General features: G+C 46.7%; 1 protein-coding gene across 3 annotated transcripts in view; it reads left to right on the plus strand.

The window, feature by feature from the left end:
• The window catches only part of LOC144754495 (tyrosine-protein phosphatase non-receptor type 11-like), a 376,140-nt gene that overhangs the window by 252,526 nt on the left and 111,309 nt on the right, over positions 1 to 12,305 (plus strand). For all 3 annotated transcript variants that reach the window (XM_078642364.1, XM_078642361.1, XM_078642363.1), the window contains exons 4-5: positions 3,398 to 3,590; positions 4,180 to 4,299. In XM_078642364.1, the coding sequence (XP_078498490.1) occupies positions 3,398 to 3,590; positions 4,180 to 4,299 (313 nt within the window). The remainder of the gene's footprint in view (positions 1 to 3,397; positions 3,591 to 4,179; positions 4,300 to 12,305) is intronic.

A 12,305-nucleotide genomic window follows, 5' to 3' on the forward strand; every position in this document is an offset into this window, starting at 1 on the left:
GAATATATATATATATATATATATATATATATATATATATATATATTCACTGAAAAAACCATAGGTTTCACACCAGTTATAGTTAGGTGGAAATTTTACTCGCATAAAATCATTGAAATTCCCACGTTATAGTTAGTTGGACTCACTATAACTTGCGCGTGCAATGCACTGCTGATGACGTCACATATTACATCACTCATGACATCACTGATGACATCTCAAATGACATCACTGATGACAACATCCTTGTGACAAAGTGGCAGACCTCCTATCAGCATAAAATAACCTTTGCCAACACATTCAAAAATAGAAACTAACATTTTCTTAAAAAAGGAGATACCAATTACAACAACTTATTAGGTAATTCCAACATCTACATACACATCCACTCATTCACCAACAGTTCTATATAGTCACTCATGCATGTACTTACTCATCATATGTACTCATACACCTATACATCCTGTTACACACTAATGCTCATCCATATAGTTACTCACACACAAATTCACACATGCAAATAAACTATCAATACATTTACTTGATTATACTGCTATATACACACCACTACACATACTTCTAAGGAAACATATTTACTCTCTTAAACAATCAATTATAAAAACACATACTCACTAACCCACCCATACACACAATCATCCACCCATACAGTCTTGCACACATGCTGTCTTCAAAATGCATACAAATAGTGAGTCACTCATTCATGCATCTGTGCTCCAAGTAATATTCCCCACCGAACCATACAGACACTGATACTGATACTCAAAAAAACAACTAATAACCCATATACACACTCATGTAGCTACTCACCAACCCATGCAGCCACTTATACACAAAGTGAGACACCGATACAGATATTTAAATATTTAAACATTACTCGCTAATATATGTATTCACTAATATACATTTAATAAGTCAGTTAACCAATCAATTTTACACAAAAAAAGCATCCATTTAGACGTTTATTTACCCATTTATTCTTCCATCAACCTTTAGATATACATATATAAAACGAATATTTATTTTTCAGAAAGATACACATTCACTGGATGGTGTCATCAGTGATGTCATGAGTGATGTCACTGACCATGTCATGAGTGATGTAATATGTGACGTCATCAGCAGTGCATTGCACGCGCACGTTATAGTGAGTCCAACTAACTATAACGTGGGAATTTCAATGGTTTTATGCGAGTAAAATTTCCACCTAACTATAACTGGTGTGAAACCTATGGTTTTTTCAGTGAATTTAATAGGTTTTTTAAATGCTAATTCCTAACTATAACTGGTGTGAAACCTATGGTTTTTTCAGTGAATATATATATATATATATATATATATATATATAATTTCTATGGCAAAATGAAACCCCTCATTTTGTTCCTTTTCAAATTAAATGTATTAAGTGTTACCACTTTATTCCAATCAAGATGACTTCAGGTGTGCCATACTTTTGTCGTAAGTAAGACTGTTAGCGTTCTAGTTGTTCTTTAGAACACTCTGGGATATTCTGTCATTGGGCTATAGTTGGGCTACATCTGGCTGATATTTGGGCTACATTTGGGCTCTTTTGTCTCTGGTGGCCATCTTGGGAGACTGCATATCAATGTTTTTAATGAAATATAAGAGGATTTGAGAAGTCACTCAAAATGTGCCCTAATGTTTCTTTCTTCAGCACTAATCATAATTTCTATGGCAAAATGAACCCCCTCATTTTGTTCCTTTGCAAATTAAATGTTTTAAGTGTTAACACTTTATTCCAATCAAGATGACTTCAGGTGTGCCATACTTTTGTCATAAGTAAGACTGTTAGCGCTCTAGTTGTTCTTTAGAACTCTCTGGGACATTCTGTCATTGGGCTATAGTTGGGCTACATCTGGCTGATATTTGGGCTACATTTGTTTTTTTTGTCACTGGTGGCCAACTTTGGGCTACATTTGGGCTCTAACATATATATAGCCCAATGTAGCCCAATCTATATTTTTCAAAGTTAATTTTCGTAAAAACCACTGGAGCATATATCTTGAGACATAGCAAAGGCACATTGGGGTACCAGTCCCTACAATTTTGCCAAGTTTGGTGCAAATCCATTCAGCCGTTCGGGCTAAAAGTGAGCCCAACCGCCCTATGGAAATTAACATGGGGAAAACACGTTTTGGGACCCCCTTTTATCTCGGCCCCCGCTTGACGGGCCCCCCCGAAACTTTCAGAGAAGGAGCGGAGCGCAGCGAGGCAAAGTTAAGGAACATTACAGGCAGATCCCTCATTCGGCGCCAAAGTTATTCCCAATAGAATGTTGCGGATTTCCTATGGAAAACGATCCTAACTATAACTACCTACTGGCGACCGCCAGTAGGTAATATATATATATATATATATATATATATATATATATATATATATATATATATATATATATATATATATTATATTATATTATATTATATTCAAAAACAAAATCCTACTTAGGGATTTTGTTTTTCTAAATAAAAACAAGTTAAAAGTTTGACGGATGGTAGCGTTCAATTAACTGAAGTTAGTCCGAGGACAGAGCTCTCATTTCTTCTGCTTCACAGAGAATAATGAATAATGATGACGGATATAAGAATGGAATGATGCCTACTTTCTGTATGTCGATGTTATTTAATAGGTTTCAGTATTGTTTGTTCTTTATCAGTTAGTGCATAATTTGGTTCTGCGTTCCATGGATTTGCTTTTTATTAGTTCCATATCAGTCACAAACCATAAGTAATGAGAGGTAAGTGTGTTAATACTTTTTAAGCACAACCCATCCTATTAGAATCAAACCTGAAGTTGCACCTACCCTTCATGTCTCATTCTTAGCACACTGAACAGTGAACTTCCTCCAGGGAATCCAATGCTTGTTGAAGGTTGAACACAAGCTGCTCCAAATTCTGTGAAAGGAACATCTGTAACTTCTCTTATTCATCGGTCTTGGTTTCAGATATGCATGTGTAAATATGGATTAGTTTAAAGGTTAATTCGAATTAATTTCTCACCAACAGCTGCAAGTACGTTCCTTACCACCAAGGGTATCGGCTGCAGCTGTCGGAACAAATTATTTGTAAAGATTCCCCCTACCCTAGAATACTTTGCAAATGCAGTTTGAGCAGTAGTAAATTCAGATAACTGGAAATAAATGGTAATGATAGGTGAACCTGCATGAAGTAGCAATGACTAGTTGTCGTCTCAAAGATTTGCCCATCTTGGCATTTAGCATGCCAGTGCCTCAACTTCAGCAAAGGATGCGCTTATTACAAAATAATCCCAGTCTCTGCTAGGTAAAAAAAGGCATCTGGTTGAATGCATTCTCCTGTCGATGTGCCACTTGGCTGAGTAAATCTCCTTTGTCTTCCAGGTGGTACCATGGGCACCTTTCCGGAAAAGAGGCTGAGAAGCTGCTCACGGAGAAAGGGAAGCCGGGTAGTTTTTTGGTGCGGGAGAGCCAGAGCAAACCAGGAGACTTCGTACTGTCTGTACTGACCAACGAGGAAAAGATGGAGAATGGCGATCGCAAACCACGTGTCACTCATGTCATGATCCGGTTTCAGGTGCGCTTGGACAGGGACAGCAGTGACCTTGTAGTAGACCTTCTGTGGGCAGAATAAGAAAATAAGTGAGATCACTGGTAAGAAGAGTATTAGGGAAGGATCTCTAAAATGTGAGCGATACAGGTAAGCAGTAGATCATAGTTTATATTGGCCTCAACCTTTCTACCTGCATTCCTGGGATGTAGTGTCTGCGGCATCACTCCATTAGCCTGGCTTCTATCATACACACTTTTCATTATAGACCAATCATAGAGTACCCATATTGGTGCCATTTGTGCAGTTTGATTCAGTGTCTTAGGGAGACAGAAATATTTGGGTGTGATTCTGTCTAGATGGTACTTGGTCAGGCACAGAAAGTTTCATAGCTTGTACGATCCAGATAGGTCCTTGTTAATGTCTCCGCTAGACAGTAGCATGCTTGTAGCTCACCCAAAAGTAGTTGTTCCCCTTGTGGGCTTGATTTGTTCTTATTCGGGTGATTTTTGTTTAGGACTTCACCAGGTGGTCACATGTGGGTTCATTAATTAGCAGTGATTGAGATGGCTGTGTAATGGGATCTTTTGTTTTACTTTGCCCTCCTGTCCTACAGCCGGATGGGAAGTATGACGTTGGCGGGGGAGAGAGATTTGACACTCTAACAGACTTGGTGGAGCACTACAAGAAAAACCCAATGGTAGAAAAATCTGGAGCCGTGGTCCATCTAAAACAGGTACATGAGACACTTCTTACATGTTGTACAAGGCATAAGTGGCACACCGTAGGTACTGGATATACTGTACATGCTCTTGTTGCGCTCTGTTGATAGAGCCCAATTTATTTTAATTTGAAGAATATATCCTCCCCTGCTGCACAGTATCAGCCCTTCTGCTAGTACTGCCCTGTCATTCTCTCTCCAAGACCTGCTTCTGCAGTATAAGCACCGGATGAAGAACTCTGACCAGCTATGCAGTGTAGGCAGTGAAAACAAAGCAGCAACCATAGTGTTACCCTCCGGTGTCTGGGTCATGATTGCTCTTTGCATAGTCCTGATCTACAGAAACAACAGAAGTAGAGCACATAAGCTAGTGCTGAAGTGTCTACATTGAGTATTTTGGACAATCACTAGTCTTGGTTTGAACTGTTCATATAGGAAGTACATTGTCTCCATTGAGAAATATGCCACGACGTCCGCAGTGGAAGAGCAAGCAGCTCCCTAACCTGTTGTGCTGTGTCCGCATTAGGACAGCACCTCCTGCTCTCCTGCGGTTTATAGTCTCCCTGTAAAGAAGGCAACTCTCTTAGTGATTACCTCTTTTTCTGACTACATGAAGTGTTAGCTCTGGTAAACAGAACCATCTCTTATTGTACAACATAAACAATAGCAGAGCAGGAGAGTCTTGAAACGTCTGCACTAGAAAACCAGCATGTCCGCTGCAGCACTGATGGATCCTTCTCATGCTACTAGCTAACACTTAACCATGTTGTTCGAGGCATGTGGGCTGCTAAATTCATATCTTAGCATTAGATCGCCGCCTAGTGTTGGGCTCGGATGATCGCACATTGTTGTCCTGGAAGAGTCTTCGAAGTATCCTGAGATAGGTGGCTCCTCCCCTGGACTACAGTGCGCATGGGCATCGGCTCCATCCCCAGATTGTTTTTTTCCGCCATTGGGTTCGGATGTGGTCTCGACGTCTTTCTGTCGAAACCGAGAAAAAATACCTTTTAGCGGCCAAAAGGCCTCGATTTTTTTGCGTCGGTATTGTCTGCGCACGGTCTCGAGTCTTCCGTCTCTTGGAGCCGGAATAAGCGGAGTTTTCTTTCGCTCTCAGAACTTTGAGGCCTTCTCATCGCGACTCGACTGCAAAACTTTTCGGACATGGAGCGGAGCCCGTTTAAGTACTGCCCGCTTTGTGGGTCCAAGTACCCACACATCGATCTACACCCCGTGTGTAACAAATGCCTTTCGCCCGACCACGACGACGGCAAGTGCAAGGCCTGTGCGCAGTTCCGCTCCAAGAAGACTCTCAAGCTTCGGCGCGCGGTGCGCATGGAAGCTAGACAAACGGCCCCGGATCCGGAGAACATCTTCGGAGAACAGGAAGAAGAGGACCAGGGTCATCATCTTCAAATCTCCCCACCCGAGACGGAGTTCGAGGCGGATCCGGGAGACGACGACGGAGTCGTGGGTCAAGGCCTTGAATACGTCGACGAGGTAGGAGACGACGATGAGATATATGGGGCCGCGGCAGATAGCTCGGGGGACGAGCTCTGCCCCGAAGGTTACGAGGATACCGACCGGGTCACGGGATCGCCTGTCGGCCTTACCCAAGACCCGTTGCCGCAAGCCACAGCCCCGCCTTCGGGCCCGGCCACGGACTTACTTGCTGAGCAGACTGTTTCGAAACCGAAACCATCGGGATCGACAACATCTAAAATGGCCGACCCGAAAACGAAACTGAAACTTAAGGACTCGAGTGTCCCTAAGATGGCGGCCGTGCCAAAGAAAACGACGGTGCCCGCTACCCCATCGACTCCGTCGACCTCCGGTCCGCAGAAGTCGAAGAAGTCCGTCGATTCCGACGCTGCAAAATCGAAAACGACGCCAGATGAGGGGTCCTCTAAGAAGGATGGTCGGCACGGGTCAACGGCTACGACGCCGTCCAAGCCCGCCAAAGTCGGCTCCAAGGAGGCTACGCAGGCACACGGAACGAAGTCTGGCACGTCTGCGCCCAGAACCCAGGAATCGGAGCCGGTGAAGACGGGATCCGCGCCCAAAGCGCACAAGGCCCACAAAGACGTCGGATCCGAGGGAAAAATCATACCATCCTCGTCAGCGCCGAAACAAACTGTGAGTGAGGCGTCCCCCATAGCCGAATCACTACAGAGAATCAGGGAGAAGGCCTTTGCCCCGTCGGCTCCGATACCATCGCCGCAGCCGCAAAAGGACACTCCAGCGAAGCCTTCTGGGAAACTTCTATTTATTTTGCTGCCGAAGGAGGCGCCGAAAGCTTTTTCAACCAAATCGGCACCGAAACAGGTGATTTCTTCACCGGCAGGCCCGCCTCCACGTCGGATACTCGAATCAGAGGATGATTCAGAGCATTTCATCGACGCTGACACAGGCAAACTGACCCTCTACAAGAGGAAAATCACTTCGGAGCCAGTGGACCCATATGTCATCCCACTGAAGAAGAAGAGGGTGCCCCTTGACGCCTCAGGCCTCACGGAACCAATCCAGCCTCCTCCGAGACGGAGCCCTACTCCCTCACCAGAACACTCTGCGGGTGAGGGGTATGACGAGGACGAGCAGTACAATTTCCCTATCAATGAACCGTATGCACAACCGGATTCATATGATGACACTGGTGACCAGCACACCCAAGGTGTGGGGCAGGACCCGCAACTTTTTAATGCACGTGCATCCCCGACTGAGGACTCAGCAGGTTTTCATGCACTACTCGAGAGGGCGGCAGCCAATCATGATGTAGACATGCATGCTGACCCAGTTGAGGAAGACTTCCTTTTCGACACGTTCTCAGTCTCTGAAAGGACAGTAAAGACACTGCCTATGCTTAAAGGCGTCCTCAAGCATGCTGGGGACATATTTAAGGAGCCTACAAGAGCGAGAGTGGTCAACCCTCGTATTGAAAAAAAGTACAGACCTGCACCTGCAGACCCCGCATACATTCGGGGACAGTTGCCACTGGACTCTCTTGTGGTCGCCAATGCCAGGAAACGTGCCAACTCCCAGACGACGGGTGAAGCTCCTCCCCCGGATAAGGAGTCCAAAATGCTAGAGGCAGGGGGCAAAAGAGTAGCTGCACAGGCATCAAACTTTTGGCGCATTGCCAATACACAGGCGCTCTTAGCGCGTTACGATAGGGCGCACTACGACACCCTAGAACAGATTATACAACACCTGCCTCCACAGTTCCAAGAAGGCACTAAACTGCTTATTGAGGAAGGGAAGCTAATCTCAAACGCAGCTATCAAGTGTGCCCTTGACGCAGCAGACACAGCTGCTAGAGCTATCAACACTAGCGTTATGCTGAGACGACAGGCGTGGCTACGCATCTCAGGGTTTAAACAGGATATTCAGACAACCATTCTTAATCAGCCAGTCAATCCTGATAGTCTGTTTGGTCCAGATGTTGACACCACCCTAGAGAAAATAAAAAAGGACACAGAGACTGCTAAGTCCATGGGGGCCCTACAGTCACAACAGTTTCGTGGCAGCAATTTTCGTCGCTCAGGTGCACGCGGAGTCACCAGAGGACAAATGGGTCAGCAATCTCAGTTCTCAAAAGGTGGAGCACAATCCTCGTTCACGAAACAGAACAAGGGAGGTTACAGAAACAACAGCAACAGAGGTCGCGGCAGAGGAAACAACAGCTCCCGCTCCTCTACCCCAAGCAAACAGTGACTCTCTGTCACTGCCCCCCGACCACTTAACACCCGTCGGGGGGAGACTGCAGCAGTTCCTGCCCGTCTGGAAAAACATCACCACAGACAGGTGGGTGCGACAACTAATCCAGTATGGTTATTGCCTAGAGTTGAAATCCACTCCACCCAACATCCCGCCAAGGCAAAGACCTATGTCCGCAGAGCACTTGCTCTTATTGCAGCAGGAGGTAGTGGTGATGCTGCAAAAAGGCGCAATCGAGCTCGTGCCGGTGGGAGAAGAAGGTACAGGGGTGTATTCCCTGTACTTCCTTATTCCGAAGAAGGACGGATCTCTCAGACCCATTCTAGATCTACGTCCCCTCAACCTGTACATACTATCAGAACATTTCCACATGCTCACTCTCCAACAGATTCTTCCCTTGCTGAACCAAGGGGACTTCTTAGCAACCTTAGATCTCAAGGATGCTTATTTCCACATTCCACTACACCCGTCCCACAGGAAATACCTTGGGTTCACTATTCAAGGCAAGCATTACCAGTTCAAGGTGCTACCCTTCGGAGTCACCACAGCCCCAAGGGTGTTTACCAAGTGTCTGGCGACAGTAGCAGCGCACCTCAGGAGGCAGAACATCCATGTCTACCCCTACCTAGACGACTGGCTCGTGCAAGCCAAGTCGGAGCAACAGTGCGCCGCGGACATGTCGGCTACAATTCACCTTCTTCACAATCTGGGTTTCTCGCTGAACTACCCAAAGTCGCATCTACAACCAGCACATGTCCGGCAGTTCCTAGGTGCGACGATCAACACCCTGACGGCCATGGCTCAGCCAAACCAAGTCAGGATAGACAGCATGCAGTCTCTGATCCAAAAGTTCAGGCCACAACACTCGCTTCCAGCGAGAGTGTTCATGCAGTTGATAGGCATGATGGCCTCCTGCATCTTCATAGTCCCTCACGCACGGCTACATATGCGCCCGCTCCAGGAGTGCTTAGCGAATCAGTGGACACAGGCTCGTGGGCAATTGACAGACCTAGTGTTGGTTACCAGTCGGGCATACGACTCTCTGCATTGGTGGACTCCACACAACCTTTGCAAGGGCCGACTGTTCCAAGAGCCTGTGCCTCAGATTGTCCTGACAACGGACGCATCTCTCCAGGGATGGGGAGCTCATCTGCTCACTTACACAGTGCAGGGACTATGGACGACGCAGCAACAGAAGATGCACATCAACTATCTGGAACTGATGGCAATCTTCATGGCGCTCAAGTCCTTCATTGTACATCTGTGCAACAAGGTCGTGCTAGTCCGGACGGACAACATGACCGCGATGTACTACATTCAAAAGCAGGGAGGCACCCACTCGCCACAGCTGTCTCATCTGGCTCAGAGCATGTGGAAGTGGGCCATTCAGAGGAACATTTTCCTCATGGCAGAACACCTCCCAGGAAAGGACAATCAGATGGCGGATCTGCTCAGCAGGTACAGCCATCAAATGCACGAGTGGGAGTTACACCCATCTGTCCTCCACCCGTACTTCCAGCAGTGGGGTCATCCGGAGATAGACCTGTTTGCCACAAAAGAGAACGCAAAATGCCGACACTTTGCCGCCAGGTTCCCTCACCCACAGTCGCAGGGGAATGCGATATGGATGAACTGGTCAGGCAAATTTGCGTACGCTTTTCCGCCAGCCCCTCTAATACCGCTGGTCGCAAGAAAGCTAAGGCAGTACGAGATGACTCTCATCCTAGTTGCTCCAACGTGGGCGCGCCAGGCTTGGTACACCACGTTCCTCGAACTCTCAGTGGTGCCGCATCAAAGACTGCGCCTCACGCCCAGTCTTTTGACGCAGAACCATGGAGAAATTCAGCATCCAGATCCGCAACAGCTCAACCTGGCGATCTGGCTCCTGAAGTCCTAGAGTTTGGATACCTTAACCTACCTCCGGAATGCATGAACATCATCAAGGAGGCAAGGAAGCCAACTACTAGAGCATGCTATGCTGCAAAGTGGAAGCGTTTTGTCATTTACTGTACAGCCAATGACATCAACCCGCTAGATGCATCTATCCCCAACATCATCTGCTATCTGTTGCATCTTTACAAGTGCAATCTAGCGTACACTTCCATTCGGATACATCTATCCGCCATAGCGGCTTATCTTCAAAACAGGCAGCACCTCTCTGTCTTCAGAGTGCCCGCCATTAAAGCCTTCCTTGAAGGTCTGAAACGAGTCATTCCCCCAAGAACACCGCTAGCTCCGGTGTGGAACCTCAATGTCGTTCTCACCAGACTGATGGGACCACCATTTGAGCCACTGCACTCGTGTGAACTCCAGTTCCTTACGTGGAAAGTAGCTTTCCTTGTAGCTATTACGTCTCTGAGGCGTGTCAGTGAGCTGCAGGCGCTCACAATCCAAGAGCCATTCATTCAAATTCAGCCAAACAGGGTAGTGCTACGGACTAACCCCAAATTCCTTCCGAAGGTGGTGTCACAGTTTCATCTAAACCAAACTATTGACTTACCAGCATTCTTTCAAAACCCTCAAACGGTGGCGGAAAGAATGCTCCATACCTTAGATGTACGGAGGGCGTTGATGTACTACATAGACAGAACACAACCCTTTAGGAAAACACAACAACTCTTTGTTGCCTTCGCACCACAACACAAAGGCAACCCGATTTCCAAAGCGGGGATAGCCAGATGGATTGTTAAGTGCATCCAGATATGTTATCAAAAAGCCAAGCGCACTTTAACAATACCCCCCAGAGCGCACTCCACACGCAAACTGGGGGCATCCATGGCTTTCCTAGGGAACATTCCTTTAGAGGATATTTGCAGAGCAGCCACGTGGGTTACACCACATACCTTTACAAAACACTACTGTGTTGATGTGCATTCCAAGCAGCAAGCTGCTGTAGGACAGGCTGTTCTGAAAACACTTTTTCAGGTTTCTGCAGCTGGCACGGGCAACCGCCGCTGATGGAGGGACTGCTATGTATTCTATGCTAAGATATGAATTTAGCAGCCCACATGCCTCGAACTGAATATGCTACTTACCAGTATGCATCTGTTCTTGGCATGTAGGGCTGCTAACATTCATATCGCCCGCCCTCCTCCCCGGTGCCTGTCGCAGCTGCAGATATACTATTGTATTTATTCATTAGCATGGACATCCTTTACACTTTTCACTCCATCTTCTGCCACAATGGCGAAAAACAATCTGGGGATGGAGCCGATGCCCATGCGCACTGTAGTCCAGGGGAGGAGCCACCTATCTCAGGATACTTCGAAGACTCTTCCAGGACAACAATGTGCGATCATCCGAGCCCAACACTAGGCGGCGATCTAATGCTAAGATATGAATGTTAGCAGCCCTACATGCCAAGAACAGATGCATACTGGTAAGTAGCATATTCATTATTCCAGCTTAGTGGCCCGCTTGAGCCACTGTTTTTTTAAACCTTGAATCGCTCTCCCTGGGCACTTATAATTTGTATTTTACACTCACCGTCATCTTCCCGCGCAGCCGATTTATCGCTGCCGCGGTATACAATCTTATCTCCTTGACGCCATTCCCTGGGATTCCCAAGGCCACGCCCCCTACTGTTGGCCACGCCCCCTCTACCGCCATCACTACTTAATGCGCTGATTGCAAGCGCAACTCTGATACAGTTTCTCCTGAGGCAGAAGCCGGGAGACCGATTGTAGGCAGATTTTAATAATTGTTGTGAAAACTGTGTTTTTAAACCTTGAATCGCTCTCCCTGGGCACTTATAATTTGTATTTTGCACTCACCGTCATCTTCCCGCGCAGCCGATTTATCGCTGCCGCGTTATACAATCTATCTCCTTGACGCCATTCCCTGGGATTCCCAAGGCCACACCCACTACTGTTGGCCACACCCCTTTTCCCCTGGTCACTTCCCCTATAAATCATGTGCATTTACCGGACACTCAGCGGGCAAGCGCAGCGGGCGCGCCGTTTGCGCGCCTAAGGCAAGCCCGTCTGCGCCGAGACCGCGCCAAGACCGGGCCTAGGGCCATCCCCCCAGGCCCACTCCCGCCTATCTCAATCAGATATACTTCCTCTCAACTACTAGCAGTTAATCCTTCAGCTAACTTACCGCATCCTTTACCTCAACTTACATATACAAACCCAATGATAGGTCCATTTAAATGTCCTACCTGTACTAATCAGATTCCCTCCACGAATACCAATAAGCAGGTTCTTGCTGCTTTAATAAACGTTCGCTCACTCCCAAAACACAAACTCGACATTCTAGAGTTTACTGTGTCTCATAACCTTGACTTATTGTTTATCACGGAAACCTGG

The sequence above is a fragment of the Lissotriton helveticus genome, chromosome 5_1 (genome assembly GCF_964261635.1).
Source record: "Lissotriton helveticus chromosome 5_1, aLisHel1.1, whole genome shotgun sequence".
NCBI lineage: Eukaryota > Metazoa > Chordata > Amphibia > Caudata > Salamandridae > Lissotriton > Lissotriton helveticus.